Source organism: Pyricularia oryzae, chromosome 2, assembly GCF_000002495.2.
Source record: "Pyricularia oryzae 70-15 chromosome 2, whole genome shotgun sequence".
NCBI lineage: Eukaryota > Fungi > Ascomycota > Sordariomycetes > Magnaporthales > Pyriculariaceae > Pyricularia > Pyricularia oryzae.
The window spans coordinates 7481496-7503297 of record NC_017850.1 but is presented as its reverse complement, the minus strand read 5'-3'; the positions used below and the strand labels follow the sequence as shown (position 1 = coordinate 7503297).

Sequence of the window (21802 nt, the reverse complement as noted above, 5' to 3'; positions counted from 1 at the left end):
TTGCTCGGGGCAGGACCGACAATGGCTTGGGACAAACGTCCGATGCATTCGACCAACCTGCCTACCCGTGGCTTTGGGTAATCTGGGTACCTTGCAAGCTAGCCGCCCCCAGGCCAGCTGATGGGCAGAGTTTGACACGGGGTATGGGAGCCGGCAAGCGGGTCCGTGACATTGTGGGGGGATAGCGTGCGGGGATCTTTTCGACCCAACTGTCCAGTGTCCACGGTGTTTTCGATCCACTTTTGAGGGGTTCGCTTGTTCCAATGCCCATGAGTGGCCTGCCCGGCGCCCTTTGCGCCCCGGGTCCGATCCGACGCGTTCATGTCGAGTAATGCATGTTTCTTCCGTCTCGTTGTGAGTTTATCCACAGTTTTCCCCACAACCCAAGGACGTAGGTCAGGTAGCATTGTTTGTGTCCCGTCTGAGGTATTCAAGTCACCCGTCGAATAGATGAATGGTGCTGGTACATAGGACTGAGAACAAAGGAAAATGCCGGCAGCCATTGGAGCCGTGCCGTGGTGCTCCGAAACCAGGATGCTGCGGCTCCGAGGTGCCCCGATGTTGCAACGGCATATAAATCACGGTGTTTGGAAAGTGCCGAGCTGTGTTGCCAGAACTTCACTTGGCCGATTCCCAACCAATTCATTGCATACAAGCCACAGCAAGAAGCGATCATTAGCCTCCACTAATACACGCAAACGTCTCAATCCATCTCATCTGCATATCTGCCAACCCTCGTCAATTTCCCTAATCCAAACCCCAGTCAAAAAATACACATCCGCAACCATGGCCGTGGAACTAAGAAACACCATCAAGGAGAAGATGGAGAAGGGCGAGGTGGCCTATACACTCAGCGTCAAGACCGTACGGACAGTGGAAATCTCAATGATGGCCAAGACTGCGGGCTTTGACGGTATCCTCATTGATATGGAGCACTCATCTTTCGACCTGTACGTCATCTGTGACTTGCTTCTTCGGGGTGGCAGGCGTTTTTTTGTGTCCAGCCAAGGGTACCCAACAAGATACTAACGTAATCAACACAAACACAGCGACACCACCGGCCAGATCTGCATATCTGCCCTGTACGCTGGCATTGCACCCATCGTCCGTGCCCCGAGCAAGGACCCCTTTTATGTTTCCCGCATTCTCGACGGCGGAGCCCTCGGCGTAATTGTACCCCATATCAGGAGCGGTGAGTTAATCCTGGTGCCCGGCAGGTTCTTGCCCGGCAGGTTCTTGCCTGGCAGGCTGGCAGCCTGTCTATTGGTTAATATGGATCCCATTATGCTAACGTCATCACTCGTCCCACCCCTTCCTCAGTGCAAGATGCCAAGGACGTCGTGCAAGCAGCCAAGTTCCAGCCGGTGGGCGTGCGGTCGTCGACCAACGGCCTGCCGCACTTCCAGTTCCGGTCCATCCCCGCCAAGGTGTCGAACCCGGTGTGCAACGCGTCGACGCTCGTGATCCCCATGATCGAGACGCTCGAGGCGCTGGAGCTGGTGGACGAGATCGCGGCCGTGGAGGGCGTCGACTCGCTGCTCATCGGCACCAACGACCTCACCGCCGAGATGGGCATCCCGGGAGACTACGAGAACCCGCGCCTGACCGAGGCCTACGAGCGCACCATCGCCGCCTGCAACAAGCACGGCAAGTGGGTGGGCGTCGGCGGCCTGCACTCCCGCCTCGACCTCGTCGAGAAGTTCTGCGCCATGGGGGCCCGGTGGGTCATGGCCGCCACCGACGGTCCGCTGCTGCTGGCTGGTGCCACCAAGAGGGGAGCCGAGATGGCGCAGCTGAGTGCCAGGGTCACGGGGGCTACGAATGGCAAACATTAGATTTTAGAGCTAGACTAGATGTGAAAATAGATACCCTGATTTCTTAGTTGTGGTCTTGTCTTGTTGGGAGCCTGTGACTCGTATTCCCACTGTTGACATTGTGTTGTATTATTCATCACAAGTTATGTTTGTTTAGGATCCTGTCACATATTATTATATCGATACCTGAAATGGCTTGCATAAGATTAGTTTTGTTGGTGCACTTCCCACCGTTTAGTGCCACAATTGAGTGATATTATGAATTGCACCCTACCAGGATCTTGAAAATCTCCTCGCTCCTCGCCATGCTTACGAGCCCCATGCTGATCAGTTACACCGTCACCTCATTCTACAGTCTACCAGCTTGCTCGCCAAAGCTGCCTTGATCCGTAGCTTCGGGCCTGTCTTGCCAAACACCTACCTGCAAGGGTCCATTCCGGCAAACCTCCGGGGCTGCGGCTGGTCTCCGAGCGTGCCATCTCCGTCGGACATGCACCGCAGACACCCAGTCCCCCACCCAGCTGATGGGGCAATCCCCTGTCAACCAGCGTCCTGCACCCCGCACGCGAGCATTTTCCAACCCCAGATTTTCCCCATCGAGTGGATGTGATGGTAGCAAGCTTGACGGTTCCCGGATAGCCGGGGTACGGAAATGAGGAAAGCAAAATACGGAGACTTGTGAAGAAAAAAATGGTCGACGCGAGACCAACATGCATTTGAAAAAATGGCCCGTATAGGTCAAGCTTAAAACGAGCCGTCGGCCAAGTGACTTGGCCGCCAATACCGGCAGCACTAGCCTCTCTACTAGCACCTCGGCACCGTCAGCATCCAACGACGCCATGGGGAGCACCAACGTGATCAAGGCCACCAAGGCCGCCATCAAAGAATGCCCTCGGGAGATATTCAACTTTTACCTGTTGGCGTGCGCATGCATTTGGAGTTTTTCTGGTGTTGCCTTTCACTGCCGCTATTCGCGGGCGGTGTGGAGAAACTGGCCGTGGCCTAATAACGACCGGCCAGCCGGGCCGCCAAATCGCGCCCAACGCTGGAAATTCTTCCAGACAAGCTTCGGGCAACCGAAAAGCTTTGAGGCGTTTTCGATAGCCACCAACTACTTCAGCGCCCGCCCCAGAGCGGCCCGCCAGCGCCCCGCGCGCCACGAACGCACTTTACGCCTAGGGACACCGATCGTAAACGACTCGAACTCTGACGAGGAATAGACTTACTGCCTTTTCACCCACACTTCACGGCACAAGCCGTCAGACGAACCCTCCGTGCACCTTAGGCACGGGGTCGCGTCAGTGAACTAACCCCCTAAGCAGGACCGGGCCCGAACCCGGTCAGGCACGATCCGCCTCTGCCCTCCTTGTTTTCCCCCTGTGTAAATAAAGAAGATAGAACGCGCGCCGAGATACCCCTCGGGAGGTTGCTAACGGCCGGCTAACAAGCCGGGCCGAGCCCGGCGTTAAATAATACTACTACTACTACTACTACTACTACTTCTGGTGTTGCCAAGGGTTTCGACGAGGGTGTGTACTACCCCAACCACGAATAGTCTATGTCAAACCTCAAGTTGCTTCCAAGTTCTAACATGTGTTCTTGCCCACCTGCTAGGCAACATCGCCTCGGTCGTCGTCCTGCCCGTGTTCAAGAAGCGGTTCAACCTCCAGAGCCTCAACGAAAAAGACTATGCCGACACCAAGGGATGGATCGTCGCCATCGCCACGGCCGGTGCCGTCTTTGGCTGCCTCGCCTGCGTCTACCTCACCCAGCGCCTGGGACGCAGGTTGACCTTTCAGATGCTCACCTTGATCTACATTGCCGGAGTGTTGGGGCAGACCTTTTCCAATGGTAACTTGGGTGCACTCTACGCGTCCAGGGTCATTGCTGGCATTGGTATTGGTGCAACGACTGTCATTCCGTCCATCTATATTGCAGAGGTATGTGTCAGGGTCATGGAAGTCATAGTCATTTGAAGCTACGCAGACTGGCTATGAAACTAATAATGGCCATTGTAAACAGATTGCTCCTCAATCTATTCGTGGATTGTTGACTGTGCAGTATGCTTGTTGTCAACAGTTGGGTGTTGGTTAGTAAACCCGTCGCCCGTGATCCCTTACAGCTCACCATGATCCATCATGCCATATCGTATTTTCAGTACATAGAGTACACACATACTAACTCGACGCAACACAGTCCTCGGCTTCTGGGTCAACTACGGCTGCACCAAGAGCTTCGCCGACACCGAGAAGCAATGGATGCTTCCCACCGCCCTCCAGCTCGTCCCGGCCGTCATCTGGCTCGTCGGCTGCTCCTTCACCCCCGAGACCCCCCGTTTCCTCCTCAGCCAGAACAAACGCACCGAAGCCTTGGCCACCCTCGTTCGCTTCCGCAACCTGCCCGAGGACCACCCGTACGTGCGCAACGAGTTTGCGCGCATCGAGGACCAGCTGAACCTCGAGCTCGAGCTGGCCGCCGGCAGCACCTTTCTGGACCTGGTCAGGGAGACGTTTGCCACGGTCGAGAACCGCCGCCGCTTCTTCCTCATGTTCTTCTGCCACGTGTTTGGGCAGTGGTCCGGCGCCAACGGCATCACGCAGTACAGCCCGACCGTGCTCGGCTACCTGGGCATCACGGGCACCGAGGCGAGCTTCCTGGCCACGGGCGTCTACGCCATCGTCAAGTTCGCATCCGTGCTCGTCTTCTCGCTCTTCATGATCGACTTCATCGGCCGCCGCCGCTCCCTGATCTCGGGCATCACGCTGCAGATCCTCACCCTCGGCTACATCGGCGCGTACCTGGGCGTGACCACCGGCTGGAGCGCCGAGCGCATCGAGTCCACCCCCGCCGCGCTGGGCGCCAGCCGCATGGCCATCGTGGCCATCTACTTCCACGCCGTGGCCTGGAGCATCGGCTGGTTTTCCATCCCGTACCTGGTCTCGGCCGAGATCTTCCCGCTGCGCATCCGCTCGCTCAACGTCTCGGTCGGCATGGCCGTGCACTGGGCCAACTACTTTGGCTGCTCGCGCGCCATGCCGTCGCTGCTGGTGGGCACGAACCGGTACGGCGCCTTTGTATTCTTCTGCTGCATCTGCATCGTTTCGCTGTGCTACGTCTACTTTGCCATGCCCGAGACGGCCGGCAGGTCGCTCGAGAGCATGGACAAGCTCTTTGACCACCCCTGGTACGAGGTGCACAAGTATGCGTACCCCAGGCCCGAGGACCTGAAGCAGGAGATGAGGACGGACAAGGAGCTTCGCTTGGACGAGGAGAAGGCTGATGAGGCGGCTGCTGGCAAGACGAAGCACACAGAATAAGTCATGGTGTGCGTTGCTCTGGATAGGGGAAATGTCACGGATTGTAAGGATTCTGTACCAACATCCAATATAATTTGGATGGGAAATATGCATTGGATAGAGCTAGATCCCTGGCAAGATATAAAAATGTAAATTAAACCATCTTTTACATTGCCCACGGTGCATACCCCTGAAACTTGTTTGCGATGATTTGAAGCGGGAGAGCCTCATCAATGTTGTACAGCTCATCCTCTTTGCATTGTCTGCCACTTTCTACCGACATGACACAAGTCACAACAACCCCTTCCTAACTCTATACATCAAACAGCCTGGCAGGATTCTCAACAAGCAGCCTCTGCCACTGCTCATCCGACACCCACGACCTAATCGCCCTCAGCTCCGCCGGGGTATCAACCACCAACGGCGGCGAGACCACCTCGGGCCCCTGGGTCGTGTCGACGTGCGGCCAGTCGCTCCCCCAAACCATCATCCCCGGCCCGCTGGCCGCGAACCCCTCCACCACGGCCTTCATGCGAGCGATGTCTTCCGGCGACCGTCTGTGCAGCGCGCCGACCTTGACGTGGACCGTTTGCGCCTCGAGCAGCCTCAAAAACGCCGCAAACTCCGCCGAGCCCACGTCCTCGGGCGTCGCGCTGCCGTTGTGGTCCGCCACGACCGCCACGCCGGCCAGCGCCGCGTCGTGCTGCAGAAACTCGCCGATCGCCGCCCACATGGCCAGCGGCAGCTGCGCCGAGACGCTCCAGCCGTGCGTCGCGACGCCGTCCAGCGCCGCCGCGCGCCGGAACTGCTCCTGCACCCACGAGGCGTTGGCGCCGTTCCCGCCGTAGGAGCCGTGGATGCGGATGGAGCGGACGCCCAGGTCGTGCAGCATGGCAAAGTCCCCGGCCGAGAGGGCGTCGAGCCCGCGGCCGGGCTCCGGATCGGCAAAGACGGTGCCGCGGAACAGCTTGTCGGGGTGCTGGGCGCGGGCGTCGCGCAGGTTGTCGATCAGGTTGGCGGGCCCGTCTTCGATGCTGGCCTGCACGATCATGATGCGGTCGGCGAGGCTGGCGGCCACCAGCGCCGAGAGCGGGGCGGCCTCAGGGGTGTAGGTGCGGCTGGCCTTGAAGGGGTGCCTGGATGGGTTGAAGCAGTGCACGTGGGCGTCGAAGGACAGTGGAGGGGGGGGGGGGGTGGGATGGGTGCCATGGCTTGTTGCGGCTGCGAGGGCAGGCTGGCCCCTGAGCTCGGTGTGGCGGCCAACAGGCCTAGGACGAGGGTTGTGGCCTGGCTGAGCATTTGTGATGCACGCCTGGGATGGTGGTACAAGAAGATGGTGTGCAGGCAGATCGCTTGGCAGATGCCTCCTGTGTGTTACTCAGCATCACCAAGCCGTGTACCCGGAGTCTATAAGTACCTAGTGCTTCTACATGTTTTACTGCTCAACTCGGCAAGGGTTGCAGCTTGCAACAAAAAGGTCTCTGCCAAGATAGATGCTTGGCAGAATCCCCCAATTGTGATGTACATTGCTTGACTCGTTGGGTTAATATTTTACAACTGCTTTGTCTTGTTTTGCTTGCTGTTTTCTCCTCTTGCCTGAATCCCTGTCCAAACCTGCAGTCTCAGCGGGGTAGCTTTTGGAGTAAGCCCGAAGACATGCCTGGTATGGTGGTATTACGGGGCTAGCGGGTGGGCTTCGACGCTGAATGCGCCGTAAAAACATGAGATGATTCCCCATTCTTTTTATGACTATCTAGAACTAGGGTACCTTTCCGCGTCCAGGAACATGCACGCGAGGCGGCATTTCGAGCGGCATTCTGGGAACCTCCGATCGGGAAGCCTCCGGTGGTCTCACCGGCTACTGCGGAGGGCGGATGGTGGATGGCGTCAATAATGAAATTGTGACTCTTATCGGCCGGGGCTGAACTCCGTGATGGGCCTTGAAATACGAATGACAAGCCAACACTCGAGTGGGAAACTTGGCGATTGTTCGACAATCAGTGTAAAAGATTCCCAAGACTAATACCCTCAACCCCAAAAAATGGCACCCATGATTGACGATGGCGCGGCATTCGACAGCCACAAGCCCACAGTCTACGTCATCGACACGTTCCACCCCAAAGCCATCGAGCATGCCAGGACGATATTCAACGTCGTGCTCAACACGGACAAGGAGTTTGCCGGCTGGCAGCAAAAGGCCAGGGCCGTGCTGATCCGGTCGTCGTACCTCCGCGCCGACGACATCGCCAAGTGCCCGAAGCTGGTGGCCATCGGCAAGCACGGCGTGGGCATCGACAAGATCGACAAGGCGGCCTGCGACGCCAGGGGGATCCGGATCCTCAACACGCCGGGCGCCAACGCGCAGGCCGTGGCCGAGATCGTCGTGGCGCTGGCCATGGCCGTCGCCCGCAACATCCCGTCCATATACGCGCGCCAGCTGTCCGGCCCCGTGCCCAAGGAGACCTGCACCGGCCAGACCCTGTTCGGCAAGACCGTCGGCGTCATCGGCATGGGCAACATCGGCCGCAAGGTCGCGAGGATGCTGCAGCGCGGCTTCGACGCCCAGATCGTCGCCTTCGACCCCTACCTGCCCGCCGACGCCTGGGCCGACGTCCCCCACCGTCGCGTGCCCGCCTACAGGGACCTGCTGGCCGAGTCGGACCTTCTGACGCTGCACGTGCCCCTCACCGACGAGACGAGGGACATGATCGCCTACGAGGAGCTCAAGACCATGAAGAGCACCGCCATCGTCATCAACGCGTCCAGGGGAGGCATCGTCAACGAGGCGGACCTGCAGCGTGCGCTCGAGGAGGGCCTGATCTGGGGCGCCGGGCTGGATGCCCACGAGCAGGAGCCCCCGACGGCAGAGAGGTACGGCAGCCTCTGGAAGCTGCCCAACGTCGTCAGCACCCCGCATATCGGCGCGGCCACGGACGATGCGCAGTACATGTCTGCGCTCGGGGCCGTGAATAATCTATACGACTACCTAAAGACTCTGGGAAGCAACTGAGTTGTTTTTGTGTATTTATATAGACGTTCAATCGCATGATACCATTTTGCTGTAGCATATTGTACGGGTCTCTTTTGCTTATGCAGAGTATTGAGCTGAAGTTACCGGACCATCTCTATATACCATTGTATCCTTACCTGATCCCATGTCCAGCCATTTGGGGAAGCGGCGGGCCGCTTATTGTTTGTGACTCCTCCGATGGGGTCAGCGCGACAGTCAGGGTCATCGCGAGGTGCGCGCAACTCTAATCTCCGGATCTGCGGGAGAAACTGTGCAGTGGTTTGTTGGGCTTGTCCGCAAGCCCTAGCTGGGCACCGTATTAAGGCTCAATTGTGACCGTTCCTGTGCAACTGTGATATGGTCGAGCGTAAAGTTTGGAGTCTCGGAGATAACAATCTTCCAACCAGGAGTTCCTAAGCTTCTTTTGTGTAGGAAATGTTATCGCATTTGCAACATAGTTTATATGAGAGACGCTCATTACGATGTAGACAGATTAAATATAGGACTGCGTAACAGGAATCACATCTTAGTCAACCCATTTTTACCAGACCGATTATCTCAACCCATTATACGTTTACTACAGTTTACCCCGGTACCTTGATCCTAACAGTCCCACGACCCGTTTTTCAAATGGCGGGATATGCCTTTTTTCCATACAGCTTGACATTCTCAAGTTCTTGTTCGGCCTTAATTTGTCCCACCTCGCGCAACATGCGATGGACTCTTCACCGCCCTTCCGCGGCCTCGGCGTCTATCTTCTTTTGTGCTCTTCGTTTTCTCCATTCTTCTTCGCAATCTGGAGGACATGTTGATTGGAGATCGCGGCGTCCTTGATTCAAATAATGCATATAACAATTCGACAAACACGATTTATACCAGTTCGTATAAATATCGCCACTGGTAAACTCTTGCGGATCAATATATTCGTTCAGATATCTGTTGTATCTTTGTTGCTTCGATTCGTTTTCGGCGCGAGGAACAATATCGGCGTTGGGAAGTTGCAAAGAAGAAGCAATCGCACCATATGCGAAAAAAACAGTAATAAATTTGAAATTCATTTTGCCAAATAAAAGGTATTCAAATTATTATTCGTACCAGTGAATGGTAAAATGTAAAAGACGTTATGAAGTGGTTGTTGGACTATCACTGCACACGATTAGACTTTGCCTCTTTTGATAAATACGTAAGATTTTAATTATCTAAAGCAGAAAAACAGTTGTATACTTATATTATTGTACCATCGGCCGCGGCAACGCCGTTATGGGAATTATTCTGTATCACTTGTAGTAATTATGCTGGTTATTTTGGTTTTCTTCGGCGACCTCCGGAATTTATTAATTTCAAGGCTCACCCTTGAAGCCCAAAGCTCTACAATTAGCGTGGTTCAATTGTGGCTTTGTTTGACTTTGGACCCTGTGGATTCAATTGAAGATTTCTTTGGATTGGGCTTGAGGACAACTTGTCAGTTTTCGCGGTTTACGAAGGTATTTTTGGCAATTTTAAAATTTCGCTTCCAATCAATCAAACAAAAATCCTAAAAATATGCGGTTTGTACGTTGGATATACTAATTAGCGAACTACTTAACAAGGACCTTACTTGCATTTTTAGTTTTTGAATTGGTCGAATTGGATTCAAATTTCCGCTTACTTCCTCGTTGAGGGTGGCTTTTATAAAAGAATTGTAATCTTTCGATTTTATTTTGTTATTATTTTATTTTCCCATAAAACTCAAAAGCTTTTGCACGTGGGGGATTACATACGTCAATCATATATGTGACATTTGGACCATGAGATCACCAGACCCTAACCCTGACCCTGGACCAACGACCCACCAGGGTGGTACCTTTATCGACGTCGCGTCAAGCTCAGAACTTTGTTTGTTTCCTTTCCTCTCCTCAGAGTAGAATCTTCGTCGATAGGCGCCAATAGACTAGCTTCCGTGCTATGCTTACCCTGGCCGTGACACAATTCTACTCTCTAAAGAATCGCTGGCCTAGCGATTAACAAATAAGGCGCAACAACCTATCTTTACGCCGCTGGCGAGCGACGAAAATAAATCCGCACCCGACAGACCCGACCCGACCGGAGTTCGACAGGAACGGCAATTCCAGTCCCCGACCACGACCGATCCGACCTATGCCCAGGCTGAAGGACCACCCACCTGCGAGCAGGAAATTACAAAGATTGATTACGAACCAGACGGAGCAAACAGACCGCCCCATCGACGACCCGACCCGATCAGAAAGCGAAACAGACTTTCGCCCAGGCACCAAGTCCAGTGTCGAGGACGAAATCGAAGTTGCATCTTCTTCGCGGTCCCCGGAGCTCAACGTGAACGCACAAGAAAACAACCCCAGAATGATAAGCGACGCAAACGACCCAGCCAGCGAGATCGCTAGGCTAGAAGCGGAAATACTTAGGCTAAGAAACGCGTTGAGAAACGACACACCCAGCCCCAGGCCCTACAGAGAATTAAGGCACCGAGAGCCATCAGTGGAAAGTGCATTCGGCGGAACGAGTTTCAAAGCAAAAGGGATGGCCGCTTGGCCAGCCTTTACCGAGTTCCAAGGAACAGGCGGCATCAACCCTGCTTACAATGACAAAGCAAAAGCCAGAGCCGATTCACCCCCAAAGTTCGCAGGAAATAAGACGCAATTTGATAGCTGGCTAATAAAGGTGGCCGACAAATTCGAAGAAGATGTCGCCATTTTTAGGACTGAGAAAAGTCGGATGCGTTACCTGATGAATTTGCTCGAGGACAAAGCCGAGAAAGCAATGATTACTCGTTACGTCTCAGTTACACGCCCCTTTTCATCAGTAGCCGAGATGATCCAAATCCTAGAGTCCATGTACCACGACCCCAACCAGTCCATAGCTGCCAGAGAAGCCCTTAAGAAACACGAGTTTGAGCTAGGCAAGGGCCAAGATATCCACGAGTTTATTGCCACGTTTAATTCACTAGCCCAGCAAGCAAAGGTTCGGGAAGAAGACTGGAAGCAAACCTTGTGGGGATGTATACCCGCCGACCTCGATCACCGTCTGCTGCACGATAGTGAGAACATCGACATAGACTACGAGACGTTTTGCCAGTACGTTACCAAAGCCGTCTACAGCAACCAACTGGCACAAGAAAGGCGCAAAGACCGAGAGAGCACCGACAAGACCAGCACGAAGAACGAGACCCGGAGCAGGCAGAAAACAGTTTCGACGAAAGTCCGTTCGCGCTACAAGCCCAAAGATTATCAAGGGGATAGAACGGAACCAATCACGATGGCTAAGGCCGGTCGCTCACTGACTTATGAGGAGAAAAAGGCGCATTGGGATGCCAACACCTGTTTCATATGCGGAAGGGGTGGCCATAATTCCAAAGATTGTCCCGAAAAAGAGAGAATAAGGGATGTTAAAGCAGTGAAGCCGAAGTAACAAACGAGTAGCTTAGATTCGGAAACTATAGACGAATCGGGAAAAGAGTGAGACCGCCGCAAGCCTCCTCGGTGGTCCAAATATCTACGATAGCTTAGATTGGTAGTAACCCACGACTTAAATCTTTCATCATTCGAACTCAAATACAGGTTAATGGCGTAGCACTATCAGTTAAAGCTTTTTGTAACACCGGAGCAGATATTTCTCTTTTAATCAGCCCAGCAATCGCTGAACAAGCCGCAGAACGGCTAGGAGCCCGGCTTCAAAGGTTAAAAACCCCGCTACTTTTGTCGGATTACCGCAAACAGGACGCAGGACGCATTACGCACAAACTAAAAGCGACCTTGGAAATCGATGGACGCCGGTTCAGCAACCAAATGTTTTACGTGACGGAAAGTGGACATGATATGTTTATTGGGCAGGATTGGCTAGTTGAACAGGATGTTTGGATCCACCCGAAAACGCAAACGTTCGCATGGCCTGAAAGGACACCGTCGCTGGCAAAATTCTCGCCAGCCATTAGACTTCCGAACATGTTGGACAAGCCCGATCCGGTTGCACAAGCCGATGCAAAGCGGCGCGACCGAGCATTCGAACGGGAAACCAAAAGGGTGCAAATACTTCGACGACCGTGGCGCCAAACAACCTTTTTAGAACCCAAACCAACGACCCCGGTCGTTTTGGGTGAGGACCGAGACGTTGTAAACATAGCCGCCCTTCAACACAAACTGGACACCGACCCCCGACAAAAGCGATGGAAATCGTGCCCAATACCCACGCAGCCCATCACGTTAGAAATTGGACCCGAAAAACCCGCCATCAGCCTATCTGCCGTCGGCCGTTCGTACCAATGGAAAACCAACAAGGGAGAACCAATCCCGTTCCCGGAAGATGAAGACCCCGACCATGTCGAACTGGTCCGAAGCAAACTGCCATCCCGACTCGCTCACCTGGAGGGATTCTTTTCGAAAGCAGCTTCCACCAACCTGCCTCCACATCGCCCAGGGCACGATGTAATTTTGGAGCTAGACAAGCCGAAAACAGGATCGCCTCCGACGTACAGGACACCTGTGGAATTCCTGCCGCTCGAAAAGGAAACAGTCGACGAGCTGCTGCGCATTGGGTTTATCGAACCCTGTATGCAGGCCGACCCAGCGCCTGTCCTGTTCGTACCTAAACCACACTCCAAAGAACGCCGTTTTTGCACCGACTACCGATGGATCAACCAGTTTTTGAAAGATCGATTCGTACCAGCCCCGGATGTCAACGGAACTATTTTTAATTGTCGCAATGCAAAGAGGTTTACAAAAATCGACATTATTCGAGCTTTCAACCGGTTACGTATGGCGGTTGGCTTAGAGTACCTCACTGCTTTTCGCACCCGACAGGGCACCTTTCAATGGAAGGTGCTTCCCTTTGGGCTAAAGGTCGGCCCAGCTTGGTGGCAGTCATTTATCAACGCTCAGCTAAATGAACTTTTGGACTTGTTCGCCAGCGCATACGCCGACGATATTTTGGTTTATTCAGACCAGAAACGAAAAGCGCTGCAGATCGTCCGCCAGACTAAAGAAGTCCAAGAGTTGGCTCGCCAAAACGCGCTAAAAACGCAGGCGAGGCAGGAAGAACAAGCCAACAAAAAGCGGCGACCAGTAGATTTTGGGGTTAACGACTATGTTTTCGTCAAGAAAAAAGGGTTTCCGACGACCGCACCGACGACCAGACTGGATTCACAGTGGACCGGACCATGGCAGATTTTAGAAGAACGAGGATATAGCTATATTCTGGACGTACCTGAATCGTTTAAAGGAAAAAACTTGTTCCACGCAAACCGCCTCCGCAAAGCCGCAATGGACCCATTACCACAACAGAAAAGAGAGCCGCCTCCGCCAGAAGAGATTAACGGAGAACCAGAGTTTGTGGTCGATAAAGTTTTAGCGTCCCGATTATTTGGCCGGAGTAAGACATTGCAATACCAGGTCGCATGGCAAGGATGTGATCCAGACGACACGTGGTACCCGGCTGAAAACTTCAAGAATTCAGCGACAGCCCTTGACGACTTCCACAAGAAGTACAAAGATGCCGCAGGACCGCCGAAGCGATTGGCAATCTGGATAAAAGCCGCTGCCGAGGATAAGTTGGACGAACCGAATCAGGAGGATAACGTGGCGGAGCATGGAGAGTTAAACGGTAAAAGGAAAAAGCGACGACATGGTTAACTTGACAAGAGCCTCGCATGATCTCCTGCGTCGACATACGAGGTTTGGAAGGGGGTAGTGTGACATTTGGACCATGAGATCACCAGACCCTAACCCTGACCCTGGACCAACGACCCACCAGGGTGATACCTTTATCGACGTCGCGTCAAGCTCAGAACTTTGTTTGTTTCCTTTCCTCTCCTCAGAGTAGAATCTTCGTCGATAGGCGCCAATAGACTAGCTTCCGTGCTATGCTTACCCTGGCCGTGACAGATATCTCTTTTGTTAAAAACAACCAAATTGGTCCAACCGCCCAAATAAACGCCGTACGTTTTATAGCCATTAAAATTTTTAAACAAACCAAAATTTAACTGATATTTTTACGAAGGTTTCCTTTTTCCACGGTAATAATAACCCTCCGCACATTTTTAAACGAGGCTATATTGGAATTTCTTGCAGTGATGACCAAGCAAAGTTTTTAAAAGAAGCTATGCGAAAGTACGAAAATATTTACCAATAATATAAACGATTTTGAGGAATTTAATACTAATTTTAATATTTTAAGGTGCGAAATTTGGGCAAATAATGCTTGGTTCGCCGTTAAAAATAACGAGGGGCTAAGGCGCAGATATTTCAGAACCGATAGCCATGAACATATTGAATCCGTCCAACACTCTTATCACCTAATTGAAGAAGCGTGCGATATTACCAAAGATAATATCCCTTTTCGTTGCGAAAGTTCAACTTCGCTTTGTACAAGCAAAAGGGGTAACCCACTTTCTGGTTTCGTATATCACAAAAAGGATATGGTTTATTTATGTCCACGCTTCTTTGAAGACAGCCTTTATTTCAGTGCTATAATGCTTATCCACGAATTGTCGCATCTCAAATCGAGCAAGTTAACCCCACGAACAAAAAGTTCTTAGTAAATCCAATTCAAGTGGCTCGCATACTAATGTTACGACCAGGATTGGTACCGACACGATTGGGCAAAAATGAGAGAGGTGTCGGGAACCCAAACCAGAACTAACCAAGAAGCACGAACCAAGGACAGAGAAGGGGAGCACGAGGTCACGTGGTGATAAGATAAGAAACCCTAACCCGATCACCAGAACAAGAGTGACCACGATCATTGCCAAGGAAGTGATCAGCACAGCCGTGATCACCCCAGAGTGATCATGATCACTTACACAAGAGTGATCACACTTGGAACATAGTCTATATAAGGCACGCTCATTACCATGTAGATAGATTCGATTCTAGGATTGCTTAGCAGCAATCAAACTCTAGTTAACCTCAATACTTACTTGAGAACGATCATAACTTCACCCCCCAGTCATTGAGAACCCCAGTTACCCAGTCAGACGCTCAGTTGCTTCAACCCACTGTACTTTACCATAAGAACAGGTTACCCGATACCTTGATCGTAACAACTAACCCAACAAAAATATAAATATATAGTTAGAGGAACTGAAGATTATGGGGATGGATACGGTATCGAAAAAGTCAGAAGGTACGAAACGTTATAACTTATAATTTTTATCAATTTTGCGAAAATCGAAAAAGGGGCTAACCATTTATCAATATAGTTTAGGGCAACAGGAAAGCCTTATGGATGCCGACACATTTGGCTATTTCGCCAGAGAGGCGGGGACTGGTGTTCGTTTGTAATATGAGCATTTTACGTAGTTTAACAAAACTTGTTACGACCAGACAATTGGGCCGGTACCAGGGAGGCCAGGTGGGCGTCACACCCCTCCTGACGACACTCGCCCAAAGAAATCACCGACCGACAGAAAGGGATTACCTAAGGAAGGGAATTACGTAACTCCACGTAATTGCCAAGGAAATAATCTCAATGATCTTTTGGGATCACAACAAATTAAAGGAAATAATCTCATATGATTTGTAAAGATTAAAAGAGATTACATTTGGGATATAATTTATATGAGGCACGCTCATTACCATATAACTAGATTCGATTTTAGGATTGTTTAGCAGCAATTCATTTTTAGTTAACCTTAATATTTATTTGAGAACGATTATAATTTCACCCCCAGTTATCGAAAACCCTAATTACCCAGTCAGACGTTTAGTTGCTTCAACCCACTGTATTTTGCCATAAGAACAGGTTACCCCGATACCTTGATCGTAACACATAGGAACCAGAGGCTGAAAAGAAGACTTCCTAATATATTTATTCTAGACTAATTCAAGCATGCTGTCAACCAGATAAGGGCAACATGTATAGAGTAAAAGCTTCTTCGCGTCTTCCCCCTTCTTTGCATAGCTAGCTAAAACATTGTTTGCCTTGGTTGCTGATTGGAGTGATGTTATCTTCAATCAGTGGTAACTGACACCGAGCAAAAAGCACCAAGGGAACCTCTGCCACCTTTTGCTCTCTTATACCAGTATAGGAGCCTCCTATAACCAAGACTTTGAATATGTAATGGACGACCTGGAAATATTGATGAAACTCCTGAAAAGAATTGAAAGTCGAGTATAAATACAATTATTCAACAATCACGGCTTTCTTGTCTTGCCCAACCTTTTGTTTCCCTAAGCTTTGGGTGGCCAACCACACAATGCGCTGGTAGCAGCGTATTCAGACGCTAGGATAGAACCCCAAACCGGTCAAGTATGTTGATATTACAGTCTTATGGAGTTCCTTCTGTACGACGCCGTACATCACGGCACAAAAGGCGCTCAAAGACACAAAGAGTCATAATACAACCAGGAGTAGTAGTAGTAGTAGTAGTATTATTTAACGCCGGGCTCGGCCCGGCTCATTAGCCGGCCGTTAGCAACCTCCCGAGGGGTATCTCGGCGCGCTTTCTATTTTCTCTATTTACACAGCGGAAAACAAGGGCATAGAAGCGAATCGAGCCTGACCGGGTTCGTGCCCGGTCCTGCTTACAGGTTTGTTCACTGACGCGACCCCGTGCCTTCAGGCGCACGGAGGATTCGTCTGACGGCAGTTGACGGCTCTTCATCGAGAGGGGCCTGTGTCCAAACAGCGGAGCTGTCGGTCGTTTGTAGCCATGGAGACGAAGTTCCCAACAAGTGTGGGCTCGACGGCACAGGCGGGTGGTTGTTGTCGATAGCCAGCCGGGTTATCCTTGCCACGGGTAAGCGGGGAGGAGGTGGAGGGAGCAGGATTCGAACCTACGTTACTCAAGTAACAGCCATGGCGCTTAACCACTGCGCCATTCCCCCCTAATACAACCAGGAGGTCTAGGCGTGGTGCCTGTTGCCGTAACTGTTTCCCGATATGAAAGTCTAGAGCTGGTAAGAAAAGAAAAAACTCGCCAGAACAACAAAACTCAAACAATCCAAAGATCCCGACACGCCGTTGGAAACGTGCTCTTATCTTCCTGGAAGCGTGCAAAGTTGATGGAGAAGATACCACAACGAGCGAATGTATCTACTCTGTCGTCCGCTACCACGAGAACAAGACCGAGAACTAGACTGTTATTGTCGTTGAGCACGAGCAGCCACACCTCATCAGCCAGCTGCGGCCGATAGTCCCAATATATTCTGAGAGGGGCTTTGCCCTCGATAGGAGTAATCCAGGCGCCTTCTCCATCTTCCCAACCCTTGCTCACGCAAACGCTGGCCATGGAGGCTCCTTTGACAGAGAGAGTTTTGTTCGCATCGAGTTCGATGCTATCTGGGACTTTGTCTCCCCAGTCCAACATCACTCCATCAACCACCGCACCTTCCCAGGATGCCCACTGCCAAGAAGGCCCGGATCTTTCTTCCTTTTTTTCGGGCTTCGATACACACCACTGCAGTTGGCGAACGGCATCGGGTCCCCATATGCCGTCCCAGTAATCGGCGGACATTTGAAAGCCCATCTTGGCCTCAAACGTCAACGCAGTGGCATGCAAAGCCGGCAGCCTCTGGCCAGGGTGACTGAATTTCCGCTTGGATATTTCATTGACTGCGGCCATCCACGCTTGATGCATTCGCTCTTCAAAATTGGGCTCATTGGGGTTGATCTTCCAACAACCACCTTCATAACGTGCGGTGTCGGATACAGTAAAGGGGCTCTCGCCAAGGGTAGAGCCTCCATCGCTCGCGCGACCGTCCTCGGGAGGGTATCCGCCACACTCCCAACGCGTCTGTTTAGAACCAAATATCAATTTGCGAGGCGCAAATCTGTCTTCTTGATATCCCCATCCTCTGTCATCCAATGGCTCGCTGTCATTCAAGATGGAGCCATTGCAAACAAATACAGAGCCGTGTTCCTCCACGCCATTGCGGTTATTCCGATAAGCAAGCCTGAACACTTCACCGTAGCTTGCGTGCAAATCGCCAGGTCCCAGCATTCCGGAGTCGCCATGCTTTGCCCTCGCTGCATACAAAAGAAGAGCGCAGCCTGCGTAGACGGGTCCCATTCTGTGAACTTCCCTGTCTCTCTCGACCTTGTCGTCTTGGACAATGCATAAAGCATCAACAAAGACGTACTGAAGAGATAGTTCGCGCGTCAAATAGATCGCATCGCGCATTGTTCTTGGCAGCAGAGAAAGTCGAATCCCATCTCGCATTCTTTCTTGTAGGTTGACCTCCTTTGTCTTGACATTGTGCACATATTCGGCGTCTTGACCTTCGCCCCAAGGATGGCTCAGCGCTGCATATCTCGAGGGCCCTCTACGGGCGGTCTCGTGGATGAACACGTGGGAGTCGCCGGTTTTGCCAACGGCCAGCAGTCGAAGAGGCGCCTCTGCTTTGGGGAATGCGCTTTCACGCCCACACAACTGGTGATTTCTTTCGCAGTCTTTGAGTAACCATCTCATCCACTCCAGATTGCTGGCAGGCTCAGGGTTCAGAGGTCGGCAACTTATAATTTTCCCGCGGGATCATCTTGCTCGCGGATCAGGCCGTCAGCATGGTCGTTGCTTGATGTACCACCGGCTTGGGGTAGAGACCAGAAAGGCTCAAGCTTACCATGCAACGCAAATACCATCATCTCGTTCTCCTCCTCATCAATGATTGGGTGGCCGCTTCTGGAGATATACCAATCAATACTCAAAAAATTTATATCTTCTTCGTCATTGGCACAGTTTCCAATACTGAGTCTAAATTCATTGTCAGGTTGGAAATCTGCAAGCCTCGTTACGCAATGCTTGAAGAAAGCGCAACCCTGTTCTGCCTGAGCCAAAACCTGACTGAAGCTCAGGTCAAAAGTCGCAATTTCGCCTGCACCATTTTGATTATACGTTACATGGTTGCCGCTAGAGTCATGTACCATCGTCACTCTCTCGCAGCAAACACAAGAATGTGCCCAGGGGATAGTCGGAGCTTGAGATAGGATGTCTTCCATTTGCGCAACGATTGCAGTCAAATCAAAGGACAGTATCGAAAGAGAAAGCAAAAAAAGTTAGATCTTGCGCAAGGAAGCCTAAAAACAGCTGGGGTGGTTTTTGAGCGTGGAAATCACGACTTCTATGGTAGTGCCTTTTGCAGTTCTGCCTGCTGCAGTGAAAAATAAGAAAGAATGAAGGAATCCAGTTGCTTGCCCCGCAGGAGCAGCAGTCTCTTATCCTTGCGTGTGTACAAGGCTGACATTCTCGGTGGAGGGTGAGATCCTGACTTTATTCGACCTTGTTCTAAGCCAAGTATGAGGCGGACCGCGCAGGCCATTGTGGCCCGATAGAGTCTTGATAGAACCCGTCAGACGTAACCAATGCAACCCCAAAATCTCAAGCACCTTGGTTACTTTGGCCTACTTTGCTGATACCATGCCATATCGTGTTATTTGTACCACCAACAATCGACATCTGCTGATGGAAAAAGTTGCACAACCAGTTGATTGACTCATGAGTCACAACAGGCAGAAAATGTGAGAGTCTCCACACCACCCTCATTGCGCTCCATGCACACTATTTCAGGCAGGAGGGCTGGATACAGGTGTTAATTGTTATGTGAGATTATGCAAGTTGAACCGACCATTCAATGTCCAAAGTACTAGCTCTGTCCATGCTGTTGTTGCTCATGTGAAAAACACTTATCCCAATGCCCACCAGCCCTAGCAAAACTCAAGCTCTGGATGAACGCACCGAGCTTGCATCGCCCCTCCTTGTCAGCGCCGCAGTTGGGCAACCGCATCACCCTATCGTTGATCAAGATCCTAACCAACTCCCCCTGCTCGCCCTCACAGGTCATCTTTTCAACGTACATACGGGCCCCCAGGGACGCCACCCGGCTGGCCGAATATCCCGTAAGTTTCTGCACGGCCGCGATTCTGTTTATGGGGATTGTAGTCATTTTCGTATTGGAGAGCGTCGTCTTTGTCTTGAACAACCCAAGCGCAGAGTAGATCCCCAACAGGTCGTTCACGTGGGTGAAGTCGGCGTAGAGCTTGCTCGTCAACGGGAACGTCGCGGGGTTGGTGGCCAGCGTGCTGTTGGTGCTGGTGTGATCCTCCACGGGCCTTTGCAGCAGCCTGGCAATGAGCTCGTTTACCCAGCCCACCCCCAATGTCGGTCCCAGCGGATTACCATCACCGCTGGCAAACCACTTGACGACGGTGGAGTAATGATCAAATGCCTTCCAGTCCTTCCTCCTAAAGAGGGAGCAGAATGGCGACAAGGCACCTGTTTTTCCAAAATTTGCCGCTGTTTCCATGGGGCACAATTCCATAAGTAAATGGGCTTCTTTGGTAGACAGATTGGCCCCTCGAAGGTTCTTGTTTAGTCGTCGTCTGATTCCCCTCATGAGCTTTCTTCCAGTCGCTTGTCGGAGGGCTTTGGCGTAGGACTTGTCGAAATTGGCACAGCGCTTGTTACTCAGAGTGTTGTTGAAAGCTTTTCCGTGCGGGATCTCAACCATCTTATAAGGAAAGGTGTCCGGCTCTACTCGACTTTCATCCGCCAAATAAGCCAGGTGGAAGCCGTGTGCCCACTTTTGGCCACTTTCGACTACGCGTTGCTGTCCATCGTAGCGGATAAAAGGTTGATTGCTCCTGGCCAAACTGTGGTATCGTCGGTAAAAGTGTATCCCGGCGTTGACCATTTGTTGGCGGCCGAGGTCGTTCAATTGGTCTACGCTGAGATTGTACTTGTAGTTTCGAATGAACTCATATCCTCGGCCGTATTTGGTCACAGAAGACTGGATTCGCTCAAGCAAAGCAGCGTAATTTTTCCCTCTGGTTGGGAATCGAGCGCCATGTCGAGACAGGGTTTGTGCAAAGGTGACTTTGCACCCAGGCAAAGGGGAGGAGGCGTTATATTCTGACGGGACGGAAAAGTAAGGAGAAAACTGTCCCCAATAATGAGTTACTTCAGGCTGGTATTGAAAGCCGAGGTCTGGCGTGTCGTATTTGTAGAGATTGACTTGGCTGCTGACAGTAATTGCGAACCAAGCTAGGCCGAGGAAGAATGAAGTGAGCGCCATGCTAGCGAACTGCAATCGCCGGGTTTGGTACCATTACTGAGGAGAAGTTGTGTGCAATTTTACGACAGGCTGATTTGGTATTTGAAAAATAACACCAGCGCGAGGACCGGGCTACTACGGGACGAGGCAAGAAAAAAAGAAACCTCCCCTGCTACCGTACGTCCATGCGTGGGCCTCAACCAACTTAACTAATCGCGGGCAGCTTCAAATACCTGAACTAACCTTTTTTGCAAAAGCTACTACCAAAGCCGACAACACCCACAAAGCCCACACTATTTAGCAATTATGCAATGGGAGAGATCCTTACCATTAACGTAGAGATTGTTGACGCCTAGTCGCAAGCATTGAACCCACCGCCTGGAAATTCTTCATTTCTAAAATAAGTCGTACTTGAGTGGGAACCTGACAGGATTTTTAAGTTCCTCTAGCTAATTAAATACAATTGAAAAGCCTTGTGGCCGATCATCAATGCAGAATAGCTGGGCTGAGTCGCACATCTCTCAGATCTGACCACTCAGGGCCCTCCCGGCAGTATGGCTTGACTTTGGTCATATCATGAATTTCTTGCCAAATTTAGCATTATAACACGTCGACTCTGTAAAGCTCTGTTTGCATCGGTGTTGTGAAAAGTCGCAGGAGCCTCGAGGCAATGTCAAGGCCCAAGGG

At 51.6% G+C, this 21802-nt stretch overlaps 7 protein-coding genes and 1 pseudogene across 8 annotated transcripts; 4 read left to right on the top strand and 4 right to left on the bottom strand.

Moving 5' to 3' along the window:
• The first annotated feature begins 354 nt into the window (after positions 1 to 354).
• Positions 355 to 1872, top strand: MGG_10817 (4-hydroxy-2-oxovalerate aldolase). The gene is made up of 3 exons (XM_003715590.1): positions 355 to 950; positions 1050 to 1192; positions 1321 to 1872. Exons 1-3 carry the CDS (start codon positions 490 to 492, stop codon positions 1833 to 1835), a joined length of 1119 nt encoding a protein of 372 aa, XP_003715638.1. The 5' UTR covers positions 355 to 489; the 3' UTR covers positions 1836 to 1872.
• Positions 1873 to 2653: 781 nt separating this feature from the next.
• MGG_10816 (quinate permease) lies at positions 2654 to 5131 on the top strand (the record flags this gene model as incomplete). The annotated part of the gene is made up of 6 exons (XM_003715589.1): positions 2654 to 3004; positions 3071 to 3111; positions 3273 to 3343; positions 3429 to 3754; positions 3837 to 3903; positions 4011 to 5131. 6 exons carry the CDS (start codon positions 2654 to 2656, stop codon positions 5129 to 5131), a joined length of 1977 nt encoding a protein of 658 aa, XP_003715637.1.
• A 292-nt stretch (positions 5132 to 5423) lies between these two features.
• MGG_10815 (uncharacterized protein) lies at positions 5424 to 6161 on the bottom strand (the record flags this gene model as incomplete). Its single annotated transcript, XM_003715588.1, has 1 exon — positions 5424 to 6161. The coding sequence occupies one exon, from the start codon at positions 6159 to 6161 to the stop codon at positions 5424 to 5426; it is 738 nt and encodes a 245-aa protein (XP_003715636.1).
• A 738-nt stretch (positions 6162 to 6899) lies between these two features.
• On the top strand, positions 6900 to 8175 carry MGG_10814 (D-3-phosphoglycerate dehydrogenase). Its single transcript, XM_003715587.1, has one exon. The coding sequence runs from the start codon at positions 7152 to 7154 to the stop codon at positions 8118 to 8120; it is 969 nt and encodes a 322-aa protein (XP_003715635.1). The 5' UTR covers positions 6900 to 7151; the 3' UTR covers positions 8121 to 8175.
• A 6148-nt stretch (positions 8176 to 14323) lies between these two features.
• Positions 14324 to 15409, top strand: MGG_15920 (uncharacterized protein; the record flags this gene model as incomplete). The annotated part of the gene is made up of 3 exons (XM_003715586.1): positions 14324 to 14330; positions 15200 to 15251; positions 15328 to 15409. The coding sequence occupies 3 exons, from the start codon at positions 14324 to 14326 to the stop codon at positions 15407 to 15409; spliced, it is 141 nt and encodes a 46-aa protein (XP_003715634.1).
• A 1254-nt stretch (positions 15410 to 16663) lies between these two features.
• On the bottom strand, positions 16664 to 19064 carry MGG_10812 (uncharacterized protein; the record flags this gene model as incomplete). Its single annotated transcript, XM_003715585.1, has 3 exons — positions 16664 to 16903; positions 17239 to 18467; positions 18689 to 19064. 3 exons carry the CDS (start codon positions 19062 to 19064, stop codon positions 16664 to 16666), a joined length of 1845 nt encoding a protein of 614 aa, XP_003715633.1.
• Positions 16883 to 16954, bottom strand: MGG_20039 (annotated as a pseudogene). The gene has a single exon. The product of its transcript is annotated as a tRNA-OTHER (tRNA).
• Positions 19065 to 19558: 494 nt separating the features above from the next.
• MGG_10811 (3-phytase A) lies at positions 19559 to 21136 on the bottom strand (the record flags this gene model as incomplete). The annotated part of the gene is made up of 2 exons (XM_003715584.1): positions 19559 to 19641; positions 19801 to 21136. The coding sequence occupies 2 exons, from the start codon at positions 21134 to 21136 to the stop codon at positions 19559 to 19561; spliced, it is 1419 nt and encodes a 472-aa protein (XP_003715632.1).
• Positions 21137 to 21802: the final 666 nt, after the last annotated feature.

Excerpts from the sequence above, each read along its gene's own strand:
- MGG_10817 (XM_003715590.1), top strand. The coding sequence starts at position 490 with ATGCCGGCAGCCATTGGAGCCGTGCCGTGGTGCTCCGAAACCAGGATG. Across the intron at positions 951-1,049 it reads GAGCACTCATCTTTCGACCT|CGACACCACCGGCCAGATCT; the intron begins GTACGTCATCTG and ends ACACAAACACAG. Across the intron at positions 1,193-1,320 it reads TGTACCCCATATCAGGAGCG|TGCAAGATGCCAAGGACGTC; the intron begins GTGAGTTAATCC and ends CCCCTTCCTCAG.
- MGG_10814 (XM_003715587.1), top strand. The coding sequence starts at position 7,152 with ATGGCACCCATGATTGACGATGGCGCGGCATTCGACAGCCACAAGCCC.